This window comes from Scatophagus argus, chromosome 13 (genome assembly GCF_020382885.2).
Source record: "Scatophagus argus isolate fScaArg1 chromosome 13, fScaArg1.pri, whole genome shotgun sequence".
NCBI lineage: Eukaryota > Metazoa > Chordata > Actinopteri > Scatophagidae > Scatophagus > Scatophagus argus.
The window spans coordinates 15,393,937-15,413,707 of NC_058505.1; the positions used below are offsets into that span (position 1 = coordinate 15,393,937).

General features: G+C 40.9%; 2 protein-coding genes across 3 annotated transcripts; one reads left to right on the forward strand and one right to left on the reverse strand.

Annotated features, from left to right (window-relative positions):
* Positions 1-698: 698 nt before the first annotated feature.
* mtf2 (metal response element binding transcription factor 2) lies at positions 699-10,965 on the reverse strand. 2 transcript variants are annotated; one of them, XM_046407402.1, is made up of 15 exons: positions 10,840-10,965; positions 9,380-9,578; positions 8,936-9,017; positions 7,935-8,045; positions 7,558-7,658; positions 7,253-7,428; positions 7,028-7,123; positions 6,639-6,707; positions 6,273-6,396; positions 5,770-5,837; positions 5,496-5,666; positions 4,417-4,546; positions 4,162-4,220; positions 3,728-3,820; positions 699-3,166 (listed from the first exon to the last, which is right to left on the reverse strand). In XM_046407402.1, exons 2-15 carry the CDS (start codon positions 9,458-9,460, stop codon positions 2,791-2,793), a joined length of 1,737 nt encoding a protein of 578 aa, XP_046263358.1. In that variant the 5' UTR covers positions 9,461-9,578; positions 10,840-10,965; the 3' UTR covers positions 699-2,790. The 2 variants fall into 2 exon arrangements, with proteins under 2 accessions (XP_046263358.1, XP_046263357.1); XM_046407401.1 differs by lacking the exon at positions 10,840-10,965 and adding an exon at positions 10,494-10,713.
* A 138-nt stretch (positions 10,966-11,103) lies between these two features.
* Positions 11,104-19,743, forward strand: dipk1aa (divergent protein kinase domain 1Aa). The gene is made up of 6 exons (XM_046407403.1): positions 11,104-11,694; positions 16,045-16,179; positions 16,470-16,577; positions 16,667-16,843; positions 16,952-17,083; positions 17,232-19,743. Exons 1-6 carry the CDS (start codon positions 11,641-11,643, stop codon positions 17,910-17,912), a joined length of 1,287 nt encoding a protein of 428 aa, XP_046263359.1. The 5' UTR covers positions 11,104-11,640; the 3' UTR covers positions 17,913-19,743.
* Positions 19,744-19,771: the final 28 nt, after the last annotated feature.

Here is a 19,771-nt window from a genome sequence, read left to right on the forward strand (position 1 = left end):
GTGAGACACTTTGCAGGCTGAGATCCTTCAGTCGGAGCAGATTCCTCAAATTGACCACATCTTCGGTTAAACTCGTTCGTTCTCAAAGATTAGACTAATGATGAGTTAGTTAACGTTACATGTTAACTTCAGCTGGTCAATATTTTGACCTGCTGAACAAACATTAACTCGCCAACATACCGTTCAGTTTTAAAGACGCGACTATAGCAGGGCATCACAATCTAGCTAACTCACCAAACGTAAACAAAGATGCTCGTTTTAACAACAGGTGGCTAGCTAGTTAACGTTAACATTATCGTTGTTTTAGAGGACAGGATACCAAACGACTGGACAGACAACGTATACGTTTTGAATTAAATATTCCTTAAGTCTTCCTGGCGCAACGAAAGAATAAAAATGTAGCTTTGGGTCTTGTATTTATACAAAACTTTCCGGGTTACCCAATGCAGATGAAGAAGGCAATGTTGGCAAGAAAAATTTGTAACTTTAGTCTCCGCCCACAGCCTAATAACGCGTTCTGTGATTGGACAAGTCGAAGCCGTCTGTGAAGTGATTGGTGTTGAGCGGTATCAGTGACAGTAACCGCGGAGAGTGGCGCGTGCATTGGAACTGCCAAACATACAGCGTGGCTGTGACTGAGGCTCCAGAACAGACACTATAGGCAGCAGTTTAACATGGAAAACGCAAGACAGCATTTCAAAATATCAGCTTTTATTTATCCTTTAACTAAACAAGTTCAGAAGTAACACGTCAACCTATATAATGATGTATAAAAAATGTAATAAAAAAAGAATCTCAAGCAGACGTTATGTGTATGTTCTTTGGCTAGAGAAGCCTGCTGGAAGCCAGTGGCAGCAATATGTGGGCTGACACACTGGCTGAACAGAGGAGAAAAGTTTCAGATGCATTGATTACATCTGCAGAATGAAGAGGTATCTGTCAAAAAAGGTCTGTCCACTTGAACGATAACAGAAACATCTCCAAAAAAAAAAAAAAAAAAGACAGCCACACTAACTGAATATCTACCTCTTGCAATGACATACAGCATTCGTTTTCCAGTGACTGTTTTCCAATTCAGTTCAGACAAGCAAGTGTAGCAGTACAAACAAGCTGCAATAGTTTTCCTTCTTTAAAAAAATATACATGCATACAACGTAATGTTCCAAATGGAGCACCTGATATAACAATACTGACCAACACAACTGAGTGAATAACTTATATCAAGACCTCCTGACAAGCTGCAAATGGCCTATACAATGCAGTGATGTTTTTGGGCACATCCTGAGTGCGTAAACTACAATGCGATCTTGACTGTAAAAGCAAAAATCTAAGTCTTTTTTTTTTTTTCTCCACCCGTCACAAAAAAATTTGACAACTGAGTCAAATCATCACAATAATAATGCTGAAGCTCCACTTTGTCAAGCCACACAGTCCAATTATATGGCTGAAAAACATCTTTAACCAGGACTAACTTGCATAGGCAGCACAGAAATTGGAACAATTCTGAACTCTAGGTATGAGAACTTTAATATACAACATTCATCTTATACAGCATTTTATTTTTCTTGAATAACTATTAGACAAAGTAAAAACTAAATAGGTCCTTAAGATTTAAGAGTTAACAGTCATTTAGTCAATTTCAAATCAAAACGTTTTAAAAAGGTTACGAGTAGTCCTCTTGAGTTTGGGTTACAGATCATTTATATGCGGAAATTACTCTTGATTTGGGGATGTAACTTTTCAAAATCTCAATTTAAATTTAAAGAGTTATGACCAACATTAAGTATTTGAAGAAGTTTACCATCGATGAAAATGCTGCCATGTGTGAGGTGAAAAGCTCAAACTATCTGTTGGTAATAAGATGACAGCCTAACAGACATAATTTGATATGTGCAATCAACAATTAACAAGAAGAGAAGAAAATCAGGAAAAATCTGCTCTGTGGAACAGAAAAAGGCATGAGAAAGTACAAGTGGAAAATGTAATAATAAATGTAGTATAATTTTATATAAAATAAACATTTGCAGCAGCACGTCTCTTTTGTTTTGGGTTCCTCCCGAACTGCTCACAAGTGAGCACACTTTCCAAAAAAACGACTGAAGGATATGTTTGCCCAAGGCAACAAGAGGTACTGGGATGAGAGAACCAGGGGCTATTATTTACCAAATATGGTAAGAGAATAAATGGGAACCAAATACATGTAATTATTCACTGCATAATTACGGTAGTGAAATTAATGATTTTTTTTTTTCAAACAAAACCTTCCCTCCTTCTCTTATCCTCCATTCACTGTTTAATGCCTGTCCAACTACAATCTGTCAAAAAACTTACACTTTCATACTCAACTGGTCTGGAAATAAAGAGCATATCACTGGATTAAAAATCAAGCACAATAAAGATTAACTGAAAGCCTACAGGTGCAGTGCACTGACCAATTATTTGCCCCTGAATAAATGGGGAATCTGTAAACATTCAAAGCAGACGCTGAAAGTTAAAAGAAAAAACAGAAATAAGGTGTGATAACATGACCATGCCTGGTCTATTGGTGAAATGTAATCTTTAAAATGCATGAGGAAGAGACATGTTTTATTGTACTACAATCACCCTGGACAGCACCGAACCAGTAGGCTTTACAGTAAGCTTAACAGGAAAAACATGTCCCTGTCTAAACTAAACAAGCATACATCAATTAATGCTCTCAATACAGGTTGTGTACACAATGTCTTCAGGCACAGCCATAAACCTCTTATCGGTGCTGGTATGAAGTTAGAAGGGCTGACCACAACAAGTCTAGGAGGCAGTGACTCCTTCCCACTCCACCAGGTACTGCACCTTGCCGTCGAGGGTGACCCGTCGTGCCAGTACTTTGTACTTTTCCCCACAAGCCAGTCGCCCTGCAGCTCCGAAATAGCTGCTGATGGAGCTCTTGAGGTGGGACAGCTGGCTGTTGGGGTCCATGCCGTGAACGATGTCTGAGGAGTGAAGCCCTGTGAGTGGACTCAGCACCTCTGATACTGAGGGGTTTGGGTCTGCATGGCTGGGAGGTGGGATCTCTGGGTTGGGGGTCTGCAGGGCCCGTCGTGGCCGCCCACGTTTCCTTTTCAAAGGCGGAGAGGAAACAGGCATGACACAGGCTGTGGTGCGTGTCTTGCTGGAGCTACAGAGGCTGTGGAGTGTTTGATAGGAAAACAGAAAGTCAAACAACTGATTCATTCTAACAAAGTAAACGGGGAATAACAGTCGTGCTAGTGGCTTTTGACATTGTACTTTGTACTTAGGTAGAGCAGTGCTTTGAGCAGAAATGCTAACTTCAGCACAACATTTGCTGAAGCTGAGAAGAATGCCAATAGTTCTGCAGGTATGTAATATTTAAGTACCGGCCCAACTGAAATTATAGCTTGATGGAAGCAGCAGCAGTTTCTACAATTCATCTTAAGGGGGATGGGAATGTCTCTACTAGGTTTGATGTCAATCCATCCAATAATTTTAGACATCTCCCTCAAAATCACAAATGTTAACCTCATGGGAGCACCACAAAAAAAAAATTGTCGGGAGATCATGCATCATCTGGAACCATGAATGTCTGTACGATATGCCCAACCAGTGGCTGTTGAGATGTTCCAGTCTGGACCAAAGTGGTGGACCAACATGGCAACACCGCCATCCGCAAAGTCACACGTCTCAAAGTGAAAACAGGATAACTGCTGCAGTTGCATATCGGGCATACCTGGACTGTCTTGAAATGCTAGTTGAGGTAGTTTCTGTGGTGCTCAGGGCTCCTATGGATTCCACATCTGAGGACAGCAGAGACCTGTCACTCCTGGCGTTGTGTGGAAGGAAAAAATGAAAAAGAGATAGGAGGAGTTGAAACAATTAGTCAATTCACTGATCAATCAATGAGAGAAAATGAATGTGAAAAATTTGATAATTAACTAATCACTGGGGATTTTGTGCTTTTCTCTGTTGTATCAAAGGGCATTGAAAATCTTGAGACTGTTTTAGCCTGTACCAAACAAGTACTGAAGAAGTTACCATTGGCTTACAATTTTTTCAACTCAATAGTTGTAGTAGTAGCAGCTCTGACAGTACGGTAGATTCTCCATAGAGGAACAGTCATGGTTGTTCAGGAACAGAAGTTCTGCAAAACAACTGCTCACTTACTTGGTAGAGGTTAAGTGATCCAATGTGTGGGACTCTAGTGGCAGCGGCTTTCTTATTTCCTGTCAAAGATCAGAATAAAATGTTAGCATTTCTCAATGAGTTTCCTTTTAATCGGTTTTGCAATATCCTCAGCAAAAGTTAGCGTGTGTGAGCTCAAGACTGTACAGAATAATGAAAACCTACACACCCCTCTCAACAACTATGTAAACTCCAGCTCCCACCCACTGAGATAGACACATGAATGCATGTACACACCTGGGATAAGAGTTCACTGGAGCGTTGTCGTTTGGCCAGAGTCTCCAGAGAACGTGTTACTTGCTTCCTTTTTTTCTTCTTCTTCTTCTTTTTCTTCTTGTCTGTGCCATTGGTTAATGCACTGCAAGGTCTAGAGCAACAATAAGAACATTTCACAACAATGTTCACAAGTGATGACCACAGCATATTAATAACACTGTAACTGTTAAGCAGGAACACTTTATGAAACTATGACCTGGAATCCAAAGTTAGGATGCTGTGCAAAACATAAAAACAGAATGCAATCACTTGCCGACTTACTGACAGCAGTTTTGCCAAGTGTCACCAAGCACATGTAGTAATCACAGAATTTTAAGTACTGTAGTCATACATCATTTAATTCGATTATATAAAACGATGTTTCACATGAAACGAGTGGTGAACCTCACCCCATACTTGTCTAAATACAAAAATGACAGGATGTTTCAAACTGTAAAATTAGCTCTTTCTGTAGATCCGTTACTTTGACAACATAGCCTGTTTTAGTCAGAGTCCAAAACGTCTTAGAGAAGGCTCTGCTGTAAAAAGTGCAATTTAAATAAAGACAATTCATTCTTGTGCCCTTCCTTCCTTCTGTCCCAACTGTCCAAAATTCAGAATTAATGAGATAAAACATTAAGTATATTGCCTGTTTGATGATGTTTTTACACTCATTGCTGAAAGTGTAAATTGTCTCTGCTCAGCGAAAATCTAATTTTAAAAAGGCAGGCTTGCTGACAATCCTGGTCCAGTATTCAACATACACAATGTGATGTGGAAACTTGAAGCCTCCAGTGCACAATGAAAATGAATTTAGCAATGAAATAGGAGACATCTTATGTCCAGCTAAGAGAACAAATGAGAACTATCTGCAAGTAATATACTCTGTATTTTTAATGAAGGAGAATTAACAGGCATTATTTTAAAGATTTTCGTGTGATAACTATACCGTTTCTCTGAAAAAAAAACATGTCGGACTTAAATTAGAGATTTTATGCCTTAACACAAGTATGGAGGTAATCTTAAATTTCAGAACTTCAAATCTGACTTTCACATCTTACCTCATGCCAGTTAGGGCTTTAGTGGGCTTGCATCCCTTAATGGTGATCTCGTGTGAAGCCCTTTCCATCATTTTGCTGGTTGGTTCATCAGAGTTGGGAGGAGCAGGAGGGAAACGGATCCTCAGCCCAAACAAGTGCTTCTTTTTCTTAACCTCCTTCCCCGACATGAACCTGAAAGAGAAAGGAGCAGAGAGTGTAGAAGTAGTGAGTGCATAAACTGGGACAAATTAGAGGTTCAGGAAAAAACAGTGTTGAACGCAAAGGAATAACTTACATGCTGCTGTTGTTGTTTAAGGCCTCCAGAACACTTTCATATCGCTCCGATCTCGGAGTGTTGGTGAGCTACAGACACGGGGGAGGGGAGCAACCAAACAGAAAAGACGGGGAGAAAGAAAAGAAAGGGGTGCATAATATCAACACCATATGGTTTCAAAAACTTTCAAACAACTTAGCAGCCAGAGATCAATTAAAAATAATTAACCCTCCAGGACAGACTAATGTGGTTTTAAGGTCTCCACTCTACTTGAGATGCATTGGTGCACTGAGCAGCTACACACTAAGGGAACTGCTAATGTGTAACAGGCTGCCAGTTCCTAACATCCTGTGCCAAATCCAAAACACACAAATATTAGACAACATAAATATAATACGGATCCTTATGTTCGGCAGAAACTTTACATAGAACACAAAACAGTGCGTGTCCAGAATTAACCACTGACGTATTACAAATGAAAGTTAGTGCACAGTCAAAAGTAAGCCGGTAAGTAGCGTCCTTACCTCCCCCAGCTGCAGAAGCTCCCAGTTATCATTGATGTAAGTCATCAGGTGCATCTCAGAGTCAAAGTACTTTTTCTTGTGGATCACACTCAGGTTATACAGGCTCAGGTGTGCGACATCCATCCTGAAATATTTTAGAAAAGCTGTGTTCTCTTTACTTAGTCTCGTTATCATAGAATATCATAAAAAGAAAGACAAGTAAGCTCAGAAAAGGCCTGAACTTTCATTATAGGTCTGTAGCACCTTGTATAAATGGGGACATTACTTTGAAAAGAACAGGAAACATTCAGTTTGTACTTTAACATCTTGTTTTAAAAGTAAAGCCATTTGTATCAAAGTACAATTTTCATCTTGAGAATCACTTACCATCTGAGGGGTAGCCGTCTGAGGTACTCTGGTCCACCATTGCAAACAGAACAAATAAACAGGTAAAACCTAAAGTTAAACAAGCACAAAATCACATTAGCTTCTTCTTTTAGTGGCAATAAGACATATCTTAAGTCCTAATGCTTTCTAGTGGTTTCTGTAAGTAAATTAACAGATGTCACAGAAGGATATCTATGTACTGTCGCTCCTGGTAGCTTTGGTTTAACACACTTCGCACACTAAGCTAATAACAGTGGTTTAACTGTTTACTGGATGGTTAAGGTGTCCAAACTAATTTATTAGACCCTTGCCGACTAATGAGATGTCATCTCTAAAGTCATGGCATGATTGTGTACAAGTATGAAGTGTACACATAGTGCTATTTGTACCTATCTCCGTAGAGCAGGGGCATCTGTAAGCAATGGAGACAGGCCTCATGGAACCACTGCTGACATCTGTTACACTGCAGCATCTTCAGGAACCAGCTACAAAGAAAAAGAAAGAGTTGTTTGTTGTATCAGGATATGTGACACGACATTTTTTTTTCATGTAGGAAACTGTTTACCCAGATTATTTAGTGTGCCCTGTAAAGTATGGGTGAATATGTTACTCACTCTCCTGGCCCTCCACAGTAGCAGTAGCACTGCTGGATGTTAGTCTTGTGGCCCTGGTCCCACACCAGTTCATTCAGAGCGTACGGGAAGGACACGTGCAGCTCCATGTGCTGCTGCTGCTGCTCCTGCTGCAGAAAGCCTTTAGCAGAAGCTGCCCTCCTGTGTGCAGCCCCCCTCTGTAAACCACACAGGCAAAAAGCATGTTTATGTTCATGTTCCACGGATTATTTCTTCTTTGCATTTAAAGCAGAGAAAATAGTTCCTTTTGTCATGTAAATATACCCTCATCAAAACAAAAGCTGTACCTTAGGCATAGAAGTGAGCTCACACTCTGAGCAGAGCCACTTGTCATCCGAGTCAATAACAGCGGCATCGATGATGGGAGAGTGACACAGCTGATGGTAGCCTAAAAGACAATGAGCACGTTTACATGCAAAAATAATAATCATTTGAATGTTAATATGATCCTGAAGATAGCTTAGCCCATTCAAATGACAAGGTTATTTGTTTTGGGGAGCTCTGATGTATACCCTAATGGTTAATACTCACAAAAAAAGAGAGAGAATACTCAAATCATTTTCAAGAACATTTGACTTTCTCTTAGTTTCCATGACTAGAAAATTGTTCATCTGTTCTACAGGGTTTCCAGGTCTCCAGTTCCTTCCATTTAAATAAAAGGTACCTTGTCCACACTTATCACAGATAACAATCTCATTGGGCTCCTCTGAGGTTTCATCCTGGCATATGGAGCACACAATGTCATCGTCCTCATCATCCTCATCATCTTCATCTCCTGAAATGGACAAGAGAAGTCAGGGAAATGACAGCTTATTCACCAGCAGCTGTTATTCAGCCAAGTTGTGAAAGAGTAGCGACCAGTCAAGCACTTCAAATTGTGTTTTAAGTCATCTACCAAAAGACAACAATAGGGACTATTTCTTTGTGTGGAAGCAGAAACCATTCACCAGGAGGTCTTTGGATTTCCTGATTAGTTTGGACACATTTTCTTTAAAAAAAAGAAAAAAAAAAGTCTTTCTTAAAATTTTTTAAAGAATATTAAAACAAATTTCCATCAAGTCTCATTGAACTGTGGTAGCAGCAGAAATGAACAGACTGGAGTCAAAGTGTAAAATTCAACCACTAGAGATGAACAGAAAACAAAGCTTCTAACTGCATTTCACTGAAACACTGTGTACATACAGCTGGGGAGCAACACGTGGATCAGCTAAATTTAGAATTAGTCAAGATTAAAAAATAAATATACAAATAAATGGTGGATATTTGTTACATTTTAATCCACCATAAATCATATTTAATTTTATTAAAAAGCAACTCTAGCTCAAACTTGTATTTTGTATCTTCTCTGTCTATCTCCCCTATGCTCATCACATGTAGGCTGTGCATCGGTGCTGAACTGATGACAGACACGGTGGACAGTTAACTGTTTGCAACATGAGCAGGGAGATAAGTAAGGCAGGCGTTGGTGGAGAACACAATGCAATACACAAATCCAAGCAAAACCACTATTAAAATGTACACAATCTAAAAGGACAGATGCGGCCAGGCAAATAAATAACATATCTTTCGGATGACCCGCAAATGATCAAGGATTGCATTTTTTTATTCCACAGTAAGATCCAAATATTTAACAAAAATGTAAAGCTTGAAACTGAAAGAACTTACCTGTCTGAATATCCTTCCAGAGAACCCAAGACTTTGACCGATCCTCAAAAACAACAAAGCATCGCTGCTTGTCCCGATCTATCTGAAGGAGGAAGCGAAAATACATTTATGTATTCCTAAACACCTCAATAAAATACAAGATACAGGTTGTTGTTGAAGACAACAATTAACGAAAGGGGACAGAAGTCCAATAAGGGATCAGATCAAGTGTCACATCAAACTTGTCTTGTTATAAAAGGTTTACTTTATATCTTTATGCATCCTATAATCAAAACTGTGCAATTTAAGTATAGTTAACATCAAGTGAAATGAGTTTAAAAACATAAAATGTTTAAAACTACATTGGGATTCCACTGGGTCAAATCCTCATGTCAGAAATCCTAACAGGCACTCACAACTCAAAACTCAGTGACAGTGTGGAAAGGAGTGTTTCCCTACACTAACCTTGGTGATTGTCCCCAAATAGAACAAGCCATCTGACCACCGGGCCAAGACGTCCTGTCCCTCTGTAAACCTGTCAGACATACTGTCTTCTCCATACTCTCCCCTAGCAGAAAGGCTCGTGGGGGACAAGGACACAGCCTGCTGCTGCTGAGAGTGAGCTCTGTGGTGGACAGAGATGTGATCCACAACCCCTGAGTCTCTGAGAAACAGAGAGGAGGTAACCAGGAGAAAAGGAAGGGGTGGGAGAGGGAGGGAGATGTGATTACAACAGGGAATTCAGTCATTTATACAAATATTGATGGAGCAATGTATAATAATGATACTGAGAGCCAAGATACAACTGTAGACACATTATTTTTAAAAAATAAGTTTAAACACAGTGGCTTAAAATGGTACTGCTACAGTCAACACAAATTCAGATCATCAATTAAATTCCTTGGAAACAGCCAATCTAAATTATATGCAATAACATACATGAATATTTTGTGTGGTGACCATGGATCTCACCAAAAAAAAATGGCTGATGATGAAATGCATCCCATTTCCTCTCCAGTGGATACAAACAACAGGTGACTTTTGTCATAATTAGTGCTAATTGGTAATTAACCACAACCACACAGTCAGTGACATAGCTGCAGGGCAATGGTGAATATATCTGTATCTGTATCCTGTTCCAAAGCACGAATAAATGCATAAAGGTTATCAATTGTAATTAATTTACATATAAACTAACAAACGAACGTCAGTGATGGTTGTTAGCTGTAATTATACAACTTTAGCACTTGATATCTCTTATATTCTACTGCAAAACTTTATCCGTTAACTTATGTTAGAGTCTAAGTTTAATTCTTCTACTTCCTTTTCTGCTCTGTCCGTCAGTCCGAGAATCCCTTTGTTCGGGTACTGGGAGAACATGGTCAATAGTAGCCACTAGAGAGGATAAAGGGCCAGTTTAAGATAAAGCTGCACACTGAAGTGTTTTGTATATAAAACAACTAACAGTCAGACATGATTGTTCGTATGAACAATCCGCATGCAAAGCCGTAACCCCGGACAGGTCGCTGACCGTCGGACCCACACCCCCCACAGGAGGAAAACATGATGACAACAATACCTCATTCGGTCACCTCCGCTTCTACAAACGACTCGTACTACAAAATATCAGGATGTGAGTGACCGCTTTTATCCCGTTCCTTCTGAAGTTGAAGTTATTTCGAAAGTATACCGTGAAAACGTGCAGGGCTTGTGCCTTCCTCAGAAAATAACAAACGGATCATTTTCCCCCAACACGTTCGCCATTTTGGTTTCCCGCTGATGATCGGGGAGTGCATTATGGGAAGCGCCTTAAACGACTGCTCCTGGTTGTCGCTGCACGTTCACTTTTTTCAAACATTTGAAATTGTAGGCAGGGCATTTACCAATCAGAGCATATCCGCCCCTTAAAGAAGTATAAAACGTACATTTTAGGTCGAGTACAGCACCTTTTCTTCAGAGTTTCTTCTAGTGGTGTGGATAACAATGCGAACTAACGTTATCACCATTATCAGTTACCGATCAGACTTTATCGCAGATGAAACATATCTATTTAACGTGTTCAAAAGTTTGAGTTAACGAGACAGGGTTTGATAAACATGTGCCAACTATGGCCACTCGCTGGCGCTCCAACATAATTTGCCGTCATCTTTATTCTGGATATTAAAACCGGAAGTTATGCTAGGTGTTACCCTGCCATTTAACCAAAATGGCTTTTATTGTGAAAGACATCGCGGAAGTTTAAATTCATTCGTGTTTCGAACTTGACCCGGTAAAAGCTTCATAGATAACCAACCACATAAGATCACTTCGTGATTTAGAGCAGGTTGCGCAGGACCAGTTCATGGACTCTGACACACATTTTGTTCAGTTTAGCTGACCACCTGAAAACCTCAAAACGTTGTATTTGTAGACAAGCACGTCGCGCCTGCGCTGTGAAGCTACATTTTTTCCCAGCTTGAGGTATGTCGCTTTGGTTGAAAATCGGCAGCTGCTGCAAAGAGCAGAGGCGCAGGCAAAGTGCACTATCAGGGTGATCCATACGTACAAGACACACCGACTACCTGGAGTCGCGGATCTCAGCGAGGCTGAAATCTGTTCTTATGGAGTTGTCACTGTCTGCTCGATAAAGGAGGCGAGCCGTTTTTGTGTGTGCAGACGTTTTCTCCCGTGTATTCTGGATGATCTCCCACTGCCAGGTCCACGTATTGAGATGATCTATTTTTGTGATGGCGAAGGGTCTGTTTCCACGGGCCTGGGTGAAAAAGTCTTTCTACTTCCAGGTAAAATCACTGTTCGATACTTGTTTTATAAATAGGATTAGCGTTATTAAACCGCGGGTTGTGTTGAAATTGACTGAGATTCCGTGTGTAATCGGGTCGTCGTGGTGTCACATTAGACTGACAGCTGGAAGTCAACATGTTCCTGATGAGTATAACAGGCTGTTTCAAAATACCTGAGGAATGTGAGTGCTCAGGAAAGATTAAGCTGCCCCTCTTTCTCCTGATCCAGAAGGTATGGTTCAGAGCAGAGTGCAGGCCTACCACCGTGTCTTCATGTATAACATATGAAGAGAAACTGGTAATCCATGCCAGTACTGATTACCCAGGGCCAGTGAGGGATCTCTGTTAAATTTTCTTCTCCTCACATTTATACTCCAACGACGACAATCCTTTGACTCACAGCTGTGCCTCCTTCCCAGTGGCACTAGAGAGGAAGTGATCCTTCTTGGTGCAGTTATAAGGTTGAACCCTGTTATTTGGGTAACAGAAGCCTGTTGCCAAGGAGTTACCTGCAATACATGGAAGAGATGCAGGAGGAAGAGGAAAAAAAGGATTGCATTTGTCTGAAGGAAGAGTAAACTGCATCTCGTCACACTGTGTAGTCAATCTGTCACAACTTAGGACAACAGTCTGACAGCTGAGATGTAGAGGTCCGTTGTGAAACATGTTGGCATCTCATCATGTTACTTGTTATAATAGTTTCTATCCTATGCTGATACACACCCAGACTTACACAAACAGAAGTGCAGAAGTATTGGCTGGTTTGTGGCAACACACCAGATTGTGTTGGCAAAGAATGATCATGCAGGAATAACTACAGAGAGTGGTGTCTGGTTTGCACCGAGGTACACAGGGTTGTTCCAAGAAGTAAGTTTACGTGGTTATCTGCTCAACAGATTTTTCAGCAATCCAGGTTCCAATCTAGATTTTTTTTTTTTGGGGGGGGGAGGGGGGTTCGAACATCTGTCTGACTAAAGTAGGACAAATTTGAGCTTCCAAGTGTTTTTGAAGCGCTGAGTTTTACAAGCCACATGAAAGCCAGTTTTGGCTTTTGTGAATTTCTGTGTTTTCTGTTGGGTCTCTTTGATACCAACAGTGCAGTTTTTAAGTACCTTAGGCCTGTTTTCGGTCTCACATAATAGGAAGGAATTAGTGTGTTTTGGTAGACATTTTGGTAACGCTATGTGAAGACCTTCACCTGTGTGATGGGGCATCCATACTGTATTATAATGCAGTCATTACTGAGTTCTGATGAACTATGTCAACAATCATAAAATATTTCAGATATGACTGATAATAAATGAAATATACATTCAGATAGCACTTATAATACATTATTACTACCTATACTTACCTCAGTAATTAACTGTAGTAAGGACTCATAGTATGCTGTAGTAGTTCATGCATAGCCCATAGTCACTGTCAAATAAAATGAATTACATGTCGATCCATCGATAATAATATGTGGTTTAATCGAATCTGTACTGGTTCATAAATGGAGACAATTACAAATAAAGTTTGTCTGCTTTAGCAACATGTTAGGGTGTGTTACCAAACCATCAGTAAAAGTATGCGGTCAGTGTAATAGTTATCTGTTACAACTCCCCTTCACACACACAGTTTATGTTTTCATGCCCTATGGGGACATTAGATTAGACTTACATTCATTTCTTGGAGGCTTAGTCTAACCATAACAATAAACATTATTTGCCTAATCCTCACCCTTACCTCAACCTAAACCTTAACCTTAACCTGAACCTAAGCTTAAACCAAGTCTTCAATTTAATCATTTGCGTGATGGGGACTTCCCATAAGGTAGGTGAGTGTTTCGGTCTATGAAAGTGTAGGAAAAGGTGAGTGTAGGAAAGTGTTTTTTTCATCCTCACAAGCTAAGAAAAACAAGCGTGCACACACACCCACACACACTGTAATACAGACTGTCTGACAGCAGCAATGTTTCATGACTGCTGATGTAGTCCTTTAGACAACATGATGTGCGTGTTTGTGAGTGCAGTCATAAAGTATTATTAATGCATTATAATTCAGCATGAAGGCCCCCGTAATACACTAATGATGTGGTCTTCATAGAAAGTGTTACAGATATTTTTCTGAGGGACAGCACCATCCATCTACGGTGTTTCGGCAGTGACATCGCAACTGCAGACAGGAAGTACCTTGTTCTACCCGCTGCCATCTCATCTGTGTTACACCACTTTACATTTTAAGGACGTGATGTGCTTTTTCACTTACTTTACTCCACTCTTCCTCAAGTGTTATATTTATGTTTTTTGATTTGTTGTTATTAACGTTTCTGGTTCTATTCTCAAATTTTCCCTTTTGGGGATCAATAAAGGATTATCTTAGTTTAGCTCAACTTGAGGATCACTTTACATTTGTTTTACAGTAGACTTGCTTCTATACGTACCTCCATATCACGTTTTGTATTGTGCATAGCACTCAACTCCTTTTTTCACTGCTTTCTCTGTGTTGGATCAGTTACGTTTATCTAATGTTATCTTAGCTCAGACAAGCACTACATATTAGACTCCAAGAGGGAGGAGACATTGCTGAGGACCACAGGGAAGGAGCAGATGATAAAACTCCCACCATACTGTCAGTGGGTGTGTGTTACATGCCCCTACATTGTCTATGTTGTTCACCTACATGCATGCCGAAGGAGTCAGATCTTATCTGATACTGGCGTGTAGCTGTGCCCTCCCAATGACTCCCGTTCCCTCCCTGGAGGCCCACTGTCTCTTTGTACATCTCCTCAGGACACAGAACAGCTCTGCAGCAGAGATGTATCTATAGCTCAATTGTGAGGCTGCTGTTAAAGCTGCTGCCAGAGTACAATTTTTTGAAATGCACCAAAGGGAATGGGAGTTTCCTGTGTCTTCCCTTTGCTTTTCTTTGATGCCTGTAGCTGATAGTGAGGCTCTGTTGCATAGTTTGTCTGAACAAATTCCATGAAAAAAAAAAAATTCCCTGGACCTCATCGGTGTTTTTATCATGTTCAAAACCCACCCTGTAGTTATATCCCTTAATCTTAAAAGAATCAGATTTCATGATACTAATTAGACTGTGTGTGTGTGTACATGTAGATCTTATACTTTACTTTCTGCTGCTGTTTGTGTGGACACAAAACAGAAAAATCTCCTGTCCATATCAGAGCTGTTTACCAAGTACAATAATCACAGCACATCAAAGTTTAAAAGAGAGCCTTGTGTTTGGTCCCTGCCTCACTTGGGTGCATATTTTGTTGGGATTTGGAGCTGAAATGAGAGGAACAGCACGTTGCCAAAACACACACAACATAAGCTGCTCCTGCCATGTGATCAGAGTGAGAATCAAAATCACTTTATCCTCCCCGAGTGCAGTCACAGTCCTTGGAAAGAAACTAACTTCAGAAGTCACAGACTGTGGCTCACAGAGCAAATTGGACCCAAATTCTTCTTCACTGCTCCACAGCGCCTTCCAACAACTTAATTTACTTCATTTTTGTTCTACTTGTGATCATTTGATTAAGTGATTTGTTAGTCAGTTCCAGTGAAAGTAGACATTTGTTGAAGAGTTGCTTGCTTAAACGTTCAGATATTTTTTGCCACTGTAAAAGCCTGTTTTTATAATAAACAGGCGTAAATAAATTATTAGATACAGCTCTTGGATGTATGTATTTATCTTGTTGTCTATGCTGTCTATTGTCTATGCTATGCTATGCTATCTGTGTTGTCTGTTGTCTATGCTGTCTTGCCTTTCCAGTCCGGTGTCCAGAACATCATGTAAACAGATGGGGTTTTTTTTTAAAACAGTGAAGGCTCATACTGTGTTTATATAAGAGTATTTCTGTGTTTTATCTCTATGGAAAATAAGTTACTGACTGCACTACCTTGCACAGTGTCACAGAAACAACAGGGCCTCTGTCTAAGGGTGCATTGTGAAACATGTGATGTGTACGTCCTGTGACACAGGCATGGCATGCTGGAACAACTGGATCTGCATCCCTAAATCATTATCCAGCTTACTAAGCTGTTCTTGGCAACTACTCAGCCAGCCAGTACACTGTTATGGGACACTCCCATGTTATCGCTATGGTAACCAGTTATGATGACCAGTTTGATTAGTGGGTGCAAAGGTTTTGCTTGAATCCACACCTTTTTATGCACCGTGCCTGTGTGATATATTAATGTAGGCAGTATATGTCACTGTGCACTACAGAGAATAATAATTTCTTAACAGCATGAATGGATATTGAAAAAGGAATTAACATTTACCAACATATACAGTAAACCGGGTCTATTTTCAGGATCTGGACCAGTCTTACGTGTTTCTGTTTGCGCTCACCCTTCGTAGGCTCGGATCTCCTTCGTGCGGGTGAAGTACCTGTTCCTTACATGGCTGACGGTGCTGGTGGGGAGCTGGGTGCTCTATGTGCAATACTCTGCCTACACAGAGCTGTGCAGAGGACACGAGTGCAAGAATGCCATTGTGAGTGTAGGATTTGCTCATTCGTCTTATCTGTTTGTTTTGATGTGTTGTTTTTTTTTATCTTGAGTTGTTTTGATGATTTTCATAGGGGACTTGTGTAAAATGAATGCTTTAATAAAAACTAATGCAACACTCTTCTGTGGATTTGCCTGTATATTAATCTAACTTCTGTGTTTAAAACATAGAATAGAAATATACCTGCAGGAGCTTATGTAATAGATGAATAAAGAGAAGAAGAAGAAGAAGAAGAGGTTTGATATTAAATCTCACTTGTCTGTGTTTTCTCCAAGTGTGATAAATACAGGAGGGGGATCATCGACGGCTCTGCCTGCAGCAGTCTGTGTGACAAAGGAACACTCTATATGAGCAGGTGTCTCTCAACCTTTCCAAATAACCAGGTAGGAAACAATGTTAACTGTATGGTAAACTTGTAACTCCCCACAGTGTTTAGCTTGTTACATGTTTGTTTGGCTGTTGTGTCGGCCAGGTCTACACCGGCAGCTGGGGAGACCACGATGGGATCATCCGCTGTAAGCTGGGGGAGGTTGTGCACTACGAGCTGGGTGAGGAGCCGGAGCCGCGGAGAGAAGCCCCTGTGTTCGACAAGCCCACCAGGGGAACATCGGTGGAGAAGTTCCGAGAGATGGTTTTCAATCATCTCAAGGTAAAGAGTCAGAAAGGCTCACACAGAACCAAATATTTTAGTCTTTGACATGATGGATGAAACCCTGATACAATGCAGTATGAGTCACTGTCCCTCTCTTTCCCCCAGTCCAAGCTTGGGGAGCAGGCTAACCTCGCCAGCCTTGTCAGCCAGATCCTCTCTGTCGCTGACGGAAACAAAGACAGACGGGTGTCCTTGCCAGAAGCCCGTTCTACATGGGCACTTCTGCAGATGGATGAGGTACAATAAGAAAACACCGAATAAGAAAATTAACAAGAGTTCTGATCAGTTGCATTTATCACAAGAAAAGGTTGTTTTGTATGTGATGTCTACAAACATGAAACGATCAGAATCTTTAGTGAGATATACTCATGCTTTGTTTTTTGAGGTGCTGCTAGGCCTGCTGCTACAGGACCGTGGACACACTCCTCGCCTCCTCGGCTACTGCGGGGACCTGTACATGACAGAGCGAGTCCCCTACGGGCCCCTGTATGGTTTGTCTCTACCATGGCCCCTGGTATCCTGGGTGCCCAGCAGCTTGCAGCGAACTATGGACCAGTGGTTCACCCCCTCATGGCCTCGCAAAGCTAAGATCTCTATGGGCCTACTGGAGCTGGTGGAGGACATCTTCCATGGCACTTACGGCAGCTTTCTGATCTGCGACCTCGCTGCGGCGCACTTTGGTTACACCGAGCGCCATGAGCTCCGTCTGACTAACACCCGAGCTGTGGTCCCTGAGGATGAGTTCAGGCGCACCATGCGGGGGCTGAAGTGTGAGACGGATGCCGACTGTGTGTACAGGGCGGACTGCCAGACGTCATGCGACGTGTCAGAGAAACGGTGCAGGGAGGAGCCAGTTCAGCCAAACTTGGCAAAGGCATGCAGTGCACTGAAGGACTACCTCCTGCGTGGGGCGCCATCGGGACTGAGAGAGGAGCTGGAGAGGCAGCTGTACGCCTGTATGGCTCTCAAAGGTAATGCTGGACAGATGAACATGGAGCACTCTCTTATCCTCAACAACCTGAAGGCTCTGCTGTGGAGACAGATCTCACACACCAAGGACTCGTGACGAGGGCAGGAGGTCCTCCTGAAATCTTGCCAGTCAGTTCCTCACTAGGAGCTGAGTATGCTGATGATTAAAGATGCTGTGATTTAGGAATAGCAAATTTTATGAAGTAATTTTTTATCAACTCAAATGTATGAATGATAACGATCAGACTGAGGGGGACTATGCCTCCTCTTTTCTCAGTTTCAGAAGTCTGGGGAGCAGACGTCCAAGTACTTTGAAATGTAAGACTAAAATAAACTGAATGATCTCATGCCGCCATCAGTCGGACTGAAAACAGTTCATGCAGCCACATTATGTTGTACTGAATGTTGCTGGAGCAGACAGAGCATATGCAGATTTTACTGTTGGTCTGAAGAGCTGAGAGTCCAAATAGCTGTTTTTTTTGTTTTTTTTTTTAACCACAAAATCATGCTGATATGTTCAAGCGGACAAGGTCCATCAAAGAAGAGATTATTTGTGACTTTTGTACAGTGTTCCAGTTTAAAGTGTGACAAAACTGCACTGTTTTGAGGTCAGCGCCTTAATTTTGGTATGTTAAGGTTGTGACTGAGCACCTCAGAGTAATCGTGGATCGTGCTTTTGAAGGATTAGGCTGGTGATTGTCTTCTCGAGTAAACCCAATGAAAAAACCAACAGTGCTTCAGTTTCTCTCGGTACTTACCAATATGACTACAGTATCTGTGGCCTCGGCACATTAATGCAAACTGAAAGTGTAAATCTGTATGAACAGATCTCAAAAGTTATGCTTTCCTTTAAACAGCTGAAACTAGTTTTTAGTTCACTCAAACAGGAGTAAATGGTGCATTTGTTGGAGACTACTTTCAGCTGTGGATGAATAGTCACAGTCAGCACTAGTTTGTATTTGTGATCAAAAAGAAACTAGTGTCCATGTTCATCGTGATGAACGTGTTACCCAGTGCAACAGCTCTTACACAAACTTGAACTATTTTAAGCTTTGGCTCTACAGTCGTAGCAATAAAATGAATTCATTATCAGTGAGTCTTTGGATGACATTAAGGAAAAAAGAGAATCATAGAGAATGTGACTCCAAACTAACAGATTAATGACAAACCTAAGCAGTGAAGCTGTTGTGGTGGCTCTTCCTTTAATTGTCACTCACCTGCATGCTAAATCGAGGCAATTCATCAGCTTCAGGGCGGATAATGTGATGATAATTGCTTGTCAGTATTCCACAGAGGTCATGTACTGTATGTCAGCGTACTTCACTCTGCTGTACTCTCTCCACGCGTAACGCTAGTGACATCAGCAATGCTGCATCAACAACACGACCTGAAACATTAAGGCAATTCATTTGGTTTGTGAATGTTATTGTATTTCTCACTGAAAAGAACTTTTGTGGCAATGTGCTGTGTTCACATTAGTTTTGGATTTTATCTCAGTGCCATAGAGCTCATGCTGAAATCATTTGAATGTTTACCACCTGTGACAGTTGACATCTTTTTAAGAATCTTGTGGTCGCATTTGAATGCTGTCACTTCTCAACATTGCTGTGAATTTCCTGTGACCAGTTTGACAACCTGACTTGTTAAACCACTTTACATGTTTTAAAACAGACGTGACCCATAAAAAGCCTGTCAAGCTTGTGGTCAATGCTGCTGTTGGACTTTTGAAAAATGTAAAAAAAAAAAAAAAAAAAAAACACCACTTATTGAGACCAGCATGATTTTGCACAATTAAAACTACATACCACTTCACTGTAATTTGTCAGCTGCTGTGTTCATGTCTTTCTCTACACCAAAACCATAATCATACTTAGAATCATTTATGTGGCTTTAGTACAAATCACCGTAAATATTGGTCATAGGTGTAATACAATCAAAAGTTGACACATCGCATAT